At 38.9% G+C, this 10473-nt stretch overlaps 1 protein-coding gene across 1 annotated transcript; it reads left to right on the forward strand.

Moving 5' to 3' along the window:
• Positions 1–816: 816 nt before the first annotated feature.
• Positions 817–9963, forward strand: LOC140162682 (transmembrane protein 128-like). The gene is made up of 4 exons (XM_072185949.1): positions 817–1027; positions 3414–3600; positions 5787–5948; positions 9547–9963. Exons 1-4 carry the CDS (start codon positions 856–858, stop codon positions 9653–9655), a joined length of 630 nt encoding a protein of 209 aa, XP_072042050.1. The 5' UTR covers positions 817–855; the 3' UTR covers positions 9656–9963.
• Positions 9964–10473: the final 510 nt, after the last annotated feature.

The raw sequence follows: 10473 nt of genomic DNA on the forward strand, positions 1-10473 counted from the left end.
GCCCGTATTATAAAAAAAAAAAATTTATGGATTTAAATTAGGGTTCCCCAAAATCTTGCATGTGTAAGGGGGGGCAAAGATTTTTGGCACGTCAAAGGGGGCAAAGGTTTTTAGCACGTCGAAAGGGGGGCAAAGATTTTTGGCACAGCCAAAGGGGGGGCAAGCGATTTTGGCAGACCATTTGAGAATTCACCCCCCGGGGGTACACATAATTATTGCACCTCCCCTTAGAATGGAGTGCCCAAAACATCAGTGCCCAAAATCGCATGCACCCCTTCCTTTTGGCCTAACAAAATGGCTTTGCTTGCGCCCCCCCCCTTGGCCTCCAGAACTGCCTCCCTCACCCCTCCCCTCCCGGATACATCATATTGCATGATCCATTATGAAAAACGGAAACAAATCTTGAGGGACCATTTATAAACACTTGTAACAGGGGAGTGTGAAGCAAAAAGAAAAAAAATCACATATTTTTTTCAGCCCCCCCCCTAGCCCTTCGGACCAAAAATTATTTTCAGTGCCCACCTTAAAATTGAACGTCAACCCCATAGAAAATAATGTAAACTCATGTTCTACAAGATATTTTTAAGGCCCCTTCCCCTTTTGAATCAGCCCCCCGTTTTGTGAACCGGTCTCTAAATAAAAATGGGAAAAATAATGGATAAAAAAAATCGCTCCATGCACGGCCAACCAACTCTGAACCAGCTCAATCAATAGTCAATAAATCAATCAATTATAGTAACATACTTTTGTCTTACAGGGTTGACATACTACACGACGGTATCGAAAATATCGTGTTTTGAATGTCAGCTTTCAGCAGAACCTATTTCCGTCAACAACGCGAAACGATGATCGAAAATGGCTGCAACGAGTGGCGAAAGCGAATTTGGTAATGATTTTAAGCTGCGAAATAGGCAGCCTGGTGAGCCGACAGATAATGAAGATGGTCTGAGAAGAAGGAAAGTTGATGATGAATTTGACGAGAGACGCAGACGAATTGCCAATGTGTTTATGCAAGCTTATGGGACAGGTAAAATTAATTAAGCTTACTCAATTATAAACCATGTTATGAATTTGAATTTTGATCATGATCTTGATCATGCTGTAGGTTAGGTATGAAAGGTGAATTCAAATTTGCCATCAAACTTTTCTATGTGAAGCCGCTATCACAATCCCTCTAAAATTCCATGTGCGATAGTCTCACAAAAAAATCATATATTTGGGTCAAGTGAAGTATGTCATGATGTATGTTTACTATGTAGACCTCCTTGACCTTGACAACCCTTTTCTTTTAAATTTCTATAGTTTAAATTTCTATTCTGTCGGTCCGTGCCACGTCACTTCCGGTTGATGATGCGACTCAAATTTGAGTGAAAACAAGTCCTTGGTTCGATTTTTTTCTTGATGAATTCTGTCATTGGTGTTGTGTATATTTCGATCGCAAATGGAATCAAACAAGTTTCTAAGTTTTCAGAGTGGAAGCTACTTACTTGATTTATCGTTTTATATAATGACAAACGGACAATTAAAGTCCATGGTCGAGTGTTGTTTTTTCCAAAATTGACGATGTTGCCACTCCAGTCTGGAGTGACTAGTCTCCTTCACAGCCGGTTTATGTCGTTCATTAAAAACCGTGAGCCACGTGAAGCTTGGGCCCAAGACTAGAGATAGCCCGGATGTTGGACCGACAGAATAGTATACTAACTATACAAATGTAAATATGTATTGTGTTTGGGCCCCGGTTTAGACCAATTTGGCTGACTAGCAAATGTATTAATTAATATTACTCCACATCACAGCGCGATGCGATACTATAAAAAATGAAATCTGAGCCAGGTTTTTATGAGCTCAGTGGTAAAAATTCTCATTGCACAGTGGAAATTTCGGTCCGCGATCTGGAGTTGGATTTTGTTCAATAATATAGCAACGCGCTGCGATATTGCAGCCATGCACGCTTGTGATTGGCTGCAGGAAAATCAAGGTCGGTAGAATGACCATTTGGAGATGCAGACCCCACATGCTCTTAAAACCTTATCGCGCGATGCTGCGAGGTTTTAAAGCATCGCATCGCGCTGCGATGTGGAGTAAGAATCTGACTTAAGGTTTGCCTCTCATGTATGTTGATCTCGATGTGGTTGCTGCACAAATCGCCCTGCAGTACTGCTGTTGACGCGCAAAATTCGAAACTGAACTCATGAACTGAGCACTTCAACAAAATTTTGGACTGTTCAAAATCTAGGCAGTCTTTCTCAAGAGATATAGCTGACTGCAGGGTTGTAGCTAGGCCAATTTCTATGCCAGGTGGCAAATTATTTGAAGCTAGCAGCGTAGCGCGTGGAGCTCTCGTGACTTACGGCCGGGGTCCAGGGGCCCGCTTAAGGGGTATCACCCCTAAAAAAAAAAATTTGTTTGCTCCTCTTATGATGAAAAAATCATTTATTAAAAAAAAAATAAAAAAAAAAAAAAATACAACCCTGGCTGACTCATCAAAATAATTTTCATTCAAATTTCAACATTAACCCGTACTGAACCAGACCTCACTAAGTCTCACTATTTAGGGTTGGGATTTTCGGGTAATTTTACCTGGGCAATGGAACGTACTACATATAGCTACACGTACCAACAGTCTCAAACAATACCAGTGAATTCAAGAACACCACCGTGTAAGCGCGCAAGCGCAAGATGCGCACCTTGCGATCCTACACCATCAGTTGAAATAAACTCGAAACTTCCCGAAAAAAGCAGTGTACTGTTATTCCTCAAAACAACATGTAACTTCAATACTTCATTAATAAAAAACTGAAATCCTAGTATGACCATTATCAAAAATTTTGTTTGACAAACATAAACAAAAATAATTTTTCTCACCCGCTATATCTAGTTATCTTCATGTGTACGGTATTACATCCCAAGACTTGCTTAATGTACGGAAACACATTTTTGTGCACATAATTGTATAGCTATGAGCTATCGTTTCTACCCTATGACATATTTAAGTTACCTGTTATCAAAGTGTCCACAAAAAAAACTGGTCATCACAAGCATCTTTGATGCAGAGAACTAAGGATATTCATGCTGGAACAGGCAGAAAACCTTACCTTGCTCGTAAAATCCAGCCGATGCATGCCATAAATAATTCATTAAATTCATTGCGTAAATGTCAGTGATTGTGTCCATGTATTGTTATTGCACCTGCGAAAGCAGTTGTCAAGCTGAATTTATACTCAGTCGCTGGATCACCACATGAAATCACCTCTCGAGCACGCTGACTGGCTTAGCAATTGTCCAAGTAGTTTTGTAAACCTATCAGGTTAGACATACTTTGCTGGCAGAGTCCAGTTAATTAATACCGTAAAAGGCCGTCGCCCGTTTACTATACCACTTGATATTTTACATTTTTTCTTCAATTTATACAGAACTAAAAGACATTGATGCCAAGAAACTTGCCAAACTTCGAGAGCGAGCCGAAGCCAATGAAGAGGAAGTAGAGAAGCCGTTCTCGCCATATAATCTACAGACCATCTTCTGGATCCTTGCCACTTTTGCCATTTTTTATTACACCGATTTTATTGATGCAATTAAAGTAGACCCAAGGGTCAATAGGTAAGTGTGCTTTTCTAGCTGAAATCCATACACCCCCTTTGGAAGACAATCAAGACATGACCTTAATCTCCTACACAGGGCATGTAGATTTCAAATGGACTCACCCATTCAGGTAGCCCGTTTGAAATTCACACACCCTGTGTGAAAGATAAAGGTCATATTTTCCATAAGGGGTGTATGGATTTCAACTGGAATAACCCATTTTGGAGCAGATGACACTGAATGGGTTGCTCCTTTTGAAATCTACACCCCCTGTGTGGAAGATTAAGGTCATGTCCTCCATATGTGTATGGATTTCAACTGGAATAACCCAATTTCAATTTGGAGCAGACGACACTGAATGGGTGACTCCATTTGAAATCCACACCACCTGTGTTGAAGATTAAGGTCATGTCTTCCATAGGTGTATGGATTTCAACTGGAATTTACCCATTTTGGAGCAGACGACAGTCACAACACTGAATGGGTGACTCTGTTTGAAATTCACACTCCCTGTGTAGAATATCTCTATATTAACAGGATGTATTATGAAATGTTTAAATATGTTTAACAATAACAGGTTAGAGTTCTTTTAAAGCTATTTTCAAACTAATTATGTTGAGTACTTTTTTGATGGCATTGTGCATGAAAAACAGGTTGGTGCCGCAGCAAAGTTAACTCATATTTAGCCTGCAATGTATGTGTAACATGTTGCTGGAGGTACATTACAGGAAGTGTACGCGCCAATCACAACATCATGTCTTATATGTTAGAAAAGTAATTATCAAGCAAGAATCACATGGTTTTATTTTAAATAAACTCATATAGACCATAAAAACAAATTAAACAGTCGTCTCTCAACACACGATATTCAAAATTCCCACACCAAAATTGTCTAGAGCAGTGATGTCATGCTTATTTGTGCTCATGTCGACAGCGTTCATTGTATTATTGGGACGTCGTTGCTCTAGACAATTTTGGTGCGGGAATTTTGAATATCATGTGTTGAGAGCCGGCTGTTTTATTCATTTTTATGGTCAAAATGAGTTTGTTTAAAATAAAACCATGTGATTCGTGCTTGATAATTATTTTTCTAACATGTAAGACATAATGTTGTGATTGGCGTACACTTCTTGTAAATGTGCAATGCATTGATTTTGCCATATTTTTACCACTAGTTACCACAAGTTACCGAATGCTGTGACCTGATTAGACCTGCAGTAAGGTTAGGTTGGCCTAGATTGTCTGAGTGCCATGATGCCCTCTGGTCCAAGGGTGAAAATAATTTTGAACCAAAGTGGCCCCTGGTTCACCAAGATTTGGAGTGAACCAGGGGCCATTTTAGATGAACTGGGGGCCACTTACCAGAGGTGAAAATAATTAGTATTATATCACTCATACATAAATTCTAGACAGTTCATTGGTTGATTACCATTTATCATTTTTACTATCACCCTCTCCGTGTGATAGTCTTTACCATCATGTGCTCTGCCGTAGTGCGCCTGCGCCAAGCCGTGCGCTGACTCTTGGACTCGCCGATTTAGTTATGGGGTGGACCCCAAAATGTAAAGTATATCACGGCAAAACATGGTGTTATGTTGATGAAAAAATGTTTATCCTACCTTAAATAGTATTTTAGTAATAGAATTTATGCATGAGTGATATAAAACAAATATTAACTGTCTTAAATTAGGTGTAATGGTGAAATATAATCACTCGGTGAAAGATGTATTGTTCCATTCCACTCGCCGTTCGGCTCGTGGAACGGAACAATCCATCTTTCACCTCGTGATTATATTTCGACCATCACACTCATAGACAGTTAATATTTGTATAATGGACCATGGGCTACTTTTACAAAAGAATGGGACATGCTTCAACAAATTTAACTATGATCCAGGGGGCATTTCCAATCACCAAGGGGCCAATCACAATAGTTGCTTTGAATTTGATATTTTTGGTTCACTATATCCAGGGGGTCAGTTTCCTGAGAAAAGTGTCCCCTGGTCAACTAAAATTGGGATGGAACCAGTTTCTGGCGCCAAACAGCTCCCGTCTCCCACTTATTTTCACCCTTGCTCTGGTTTCTATTCCCTATTAAAGAGAATCTGTGTATTCCATGATAAACCCCCTCCATCTATAATCTATGCAAAATTTGCAATGTTATATTTGTAACATACATGCTATTTCTTTCCTATTATTTGCAGACCATGGCTCTACTCTGGAGCATTGCTGATTGGGGTCAACATAACTATTGGCTTCTATTTAATTGTAATATGTAGCTGGATAAGAAAGATTGAGGATTGGGAGATACATGCCCCTATAGCGATACCAATGGCTACGACCACATTCATTATGGGAGGCTTGTGGTACGTACTTTGTGGGTGTTTTATTGTGATATGTAGCAGGATAACAAAGCATATTATGATATTACATTTGTTTGGGCCAGGGGTGGATTTAGAGGGGGGCGCACCCGGCTCGCGCCCCCTCTATTTTTTGCAGATAGGCGCCTGACTCTGTGTATTTTTGCAGAGCGGCGCCTGACTTTGTGTGGGCACCGAACCACGGCGGCGGCGGCGGTGGCTCAGCGCCCCCTCTATTGAAAATTCCTGGATCCGCCCCTGTGGGCCATGAGTGCTTCTAGTTGATTTACACATGGTATATAATATACAGTATTGTTATTATTTTGGGTTTCAGGTTTTTTGTGTGATTCACTAAGCAGTTAAGGGGGTACTACAACCCTGGCCAATTTTGTGCCTATTTTTGCATTTTTCTCAAAAATTATAGCGCATTGGTGACAAGTAAGATATGTATATTATAGGGGCAAGGACTACAACTATTTCAATGAAAATTCAGCAACTCAAGGCAAGTAGTTATTGATTTATGGATCAAATATTGGTTTTCCCTCATTTTTGACTGTAACTCCACAACTGTTGTCTGTGCTGAAATAAAATTTCCAGTGCAGTAGTTGTAGTCCTTGTCTATAATATACATATCTTACTTGTCACCATATGCGCTATAAATTTTGAGAAAAATGCAAAAATAGGTACAAAATTGGGCAGGGGTGTACTAGTACCCCCTTAAAGCAAAATTTGATTTTTGTGACAATTTGTGAAAAAACTTCTTTGCCAGTCGACAGGGTATCTCAATCAAAATAGGTTCTGTGGATTGGGGAACTTAATTTGAAATATCTGCAGCAAAATTAAAACTTTCTTACAGATTGAAAAACCATGGGGGCATTTATTAGAAGTGAGTTTTCAATGAAACAACTTGCAAAATATGATTTCCAGAATTTGCTAATACGATTTCCTGTTTGAAATTCAACATGGCGGTGACCATACAGGTACCACACATGGATAAATACTACAAAGTTATATCTGTAAATGCATTTTTTATGCAAAAATAGTATTTATTAAGTTAAAGCAATAATGTGTGATTTGCTTCACAGCGACGCCCTCAATTTTACTCAAATTTCTACTTTTTGCATAATTATAATGCCCAGTGGTGTACTAAAATACCACGTAAAAGACTAAGCCTGAAGTGCTTTAATAAAGGTAAAATTTAACCTTTTATATTAAAACCGGGTCGACCCGGTTTTATTCAGAGTTCATCGATCGACTGCTTGCTAACATCTCCTGTAGATGTCAGCTTATGTGTACACACGTCGAGCGCGATGCTCTGTGTAGTATTACATGTTACGATCGGCGAGTGTAGTACACGAATTGTAGGCGCTGGAATGAAATCGCAATTTTCTACGTTATACCTCATTTGTTTGGCTCGAAATTAAAAGGGGATAATATGATCAGTGAAAACAAACATTTAAAAGGAATCTATTCTTTATGCAAATCACACATTATTGCTTTAAATGTATGAACATTCTACTATCTAATAATGTGGTGATGAATTGGATGGAAATGTAATATAAGTTAGAATAGGATTTGTCCATGCAATTCCGCAATCATGACATGCAGGTGGAAATCACTGCATTTAGGTCATGTTTTCTTTGAAAAAAAGATGGGGGGGGGCCATTTAATAGAAGGGGTATGTTTAAGGGTTTTCCGTCGTCACCCGATTCGACTCGACTATTGCGCCTCTTTTCAACGCGTGTGTACTCGGCGTCGTGCTTTCGGCGTTGCGTTGCAGACATCGCAGAGAACGATGCGTGTTGTGCGTGTCAATGCTATTTTTGCGCACCGGCGATAACCAGGGCCACAAAATAAAGAAAATAATGTTTGCTGAGGGCAAGAAAGGTGGCCGCTTAAATACAACATGTAATCCAAATTTTGCCAACGTGCTTCCACTGATAACGGACCTGGACCCCTCCCCCAAAGTAGGCTTACGACAGTACCGTATGGTCCAAGAGATGGTATAAAGTTATAGGCCTACCCAACAAACACAGAATCATTTTTAAAAAAAACATTAGGCCTAAACGAGTGTTGGTTAAATTGGTTAATTCGTTTTAATAATATTTTGGCCTAAATGTTGGGTAACCACTAGATTATAGGCCTATTAAAGGTTATACGTTTGTAGAACGTTTCATAATGAAACGCACCACTTTTAAAAGTTTATAATCCAAACATTTAAATGTTTAAAGCATTTTGTGTTATTGGGTAAAGACATATAGGCCTACTAGCCTACGTGCAATGAATTCAGAATGCATGCGATATAGAAAACACCATCAAAACTATTCAATTTTTTTTTTAATGTGTCATACATTTTTCTACAGCTATATGCAACCCAGTGTTTAAATTAATTGAACTGCTATGTGATATGAAGAAAATTCCGTATTATAGTTTTTGTGACCAAAACAGTTTTCCTCTCGGTAAACGGCACTAAGCATGCTAAGTAGGCCTATACCCATAATAATTGTAGGCCTATTATAGTCAAACACAAGTTCCGCCCATGGTGTCTAACACTTCGCTTTATAACATGTTTAATAAATCCTCTTTTTGGCCGATCGAGTCAGGTAAACATGTTGAAAGCTGAAAATTCCTCACTTTGTGTAGTGGTCCAATATCTTTGCAGAGTGCAGAATGGGAGTCTTTCATACACCAGTTTATGACCAAAATACACCAAGTTAGAATTAGGCTAAGAATTTTAAGGCATAAAGCTACAGCCGTCGACATCGCTATAGTCGACATCATTATAATAATGGTTCCTATTATGGTAACTTCTTACGTAACTTTTTTACAGTGAAAACTTTCCTGCGTAAACAGACAATTCCTTTTTTGTGGCCATATGCGTAAACTAACGCTTATCCGCATCAGATCGCCGTGTATACCAGCGTTGATACGCGCAAAATATCCATGTACGCAATTAACTACGCATGGTGTCGCAGAAAAAATGCATTTTGACCTATTTTAGTCAATTTACACGAAAACAAGGTCCGGTACCCCCAATTATTTTTTGCGCGATTTACAGAGCTTTTTCTTTTTAATAACATATATAAAATTTAAAAAATTTGATCGATACAATTTTTTTCTACAACGCAAAAGGTTGTCTATTTTGAGAAAATTGCTGATTTTGCCATTGAAGTGTACAGAGATTTTTGGAAATGTACATCTCTTTTAAAACGGCTGTAGCTCAAAAGTGAGGTCCGGCACCACCTGTTTTTTTTACGGATTTATTATCTACACATATTGATGTACACAATATGTCAATTTAAAAAAATTTGATCGATAGGTTTAGTTACGACGGTAAACCCTTAAAGAGGAAGCCCCACCAGAGCAGTTCTTCTGGGGTGCCTGGTTATCACATTAATCAGTAACAAGATTATTTCTGAATTTGACAGGTGATTATTGATGTTCTTTTGTTATTACATCAATTAACACCTGTCAAATTCATAGATAACCTTGTCACTGGTTAATTTGATTACCAGGCAGCTTTGGTTCACCCCAGGAAAACTGCTCTGGTGGGGCTTCCTCTTTAATAGAGTAAATATGGTATTGTTTATTTTCTCTCTTTCAGTGTCAATATAGCATTATGGCCTGTGTATGGATTCCTGACACCCTTGATGTTGTTCACCGTCTTTATGGGGTTTGTGGTATTGGTGAGTCTCCTCCCAAACAAACTTTGACAACACAGACAATATTCATCCGGAGCTTTTGCAATTGGAAGTACATCATCAGGAATATGTTGATAATGCCACATCAAAATTTCATGAGAGTGTTCCAAAGAAAACTCATTGTATGGCAGGTTTCTTTCTGTTGCCCTTTTTGCAGTGGTTCATGTCGGCTCCTGTAGGCATACTATAACAACACAGTTTCAATGTACAACACATAAGTGTCAGTGGCGTAGCGTGGGGGGCACCGACCATGATTGGAGGGACACCGGGTCTGATTGGGGGGAAAGAGCCATTTTTTCGGCAATTTTCCTATGGGATTTTTTAAACATGCCCCCCATGCCCCTATGACACTACGCCACTGATAAGTGTAACATTAATCATATGATTAATATATGACTGTAAAAGTGGAAATTTTCGCACAACATTTATTTTCGCACTTTCACATTCCAAGCTGATACCGTGAAAATAACAACATGCGAATAAATTACTAAAAAGAATTTAAAAACAAGGAAAATGGTTCAAAATTTGCAAAGCTCGAAAAATTAATCACGTGAAAATGTCCACTTTTACAGTAATTTAAATATGACTCACTTGATAAGCACCCTCATCTCAGTTCTTTGAGGTGTTTGATTGTTTGCTTTCCTGTCTCTCTCTCGCTCTTTTATTAATTTGCCTTTTTAACTCGCTTCCTCACTCTCTCTCTCTCTCTCCCTCCCCCTCTCTTTGTCTCTGTACAAATGCCAAATCTTATGTGCCAAACTGCTGTACTTACTCCCTTTATACAAAGGATAACGTTAAGAGAACCGCTTTGTTAGTATTTCATATTTAAG

This window comes from Amphiura filiformis, chromosome 10, assembly GCF_039555335.1.
Source record: "Amphiura filiformis chromosome 10, Afil_fr2py, whole genome shotgun sequence".
Lineage (NCBI taxonomy): Eukaryota > Metazoa > Echinodermata > Ophiuroidea > Amphilepidida > Amphiuridae > Amphiura > Amphiura filiformis.

Bases quoted from the DNA above. Each gene is read 5' to 3' on its own strand.
- LOC140162682 (XM_072185949.1), top strand. From the start codon at position 856: ATGGCTGCAACGAGTGGCGAAAGCGAATTTGGTAATGATTTTAAGCTG. The intron at 1,028-3,413 runs GTAAAATTAATT...CAATTTATACAG, and splicing joins TATGCAAGCTTATGGGACAG to AACTAAAAGACATTGATGCC. The intron at 3,601-5,786 runs GTAAGTGTGCTT...TATTATTTGCAG, and splicing joins GTAGACCCAAGGGTCAATAG to ACCATGGCTCTACTCTGGAG.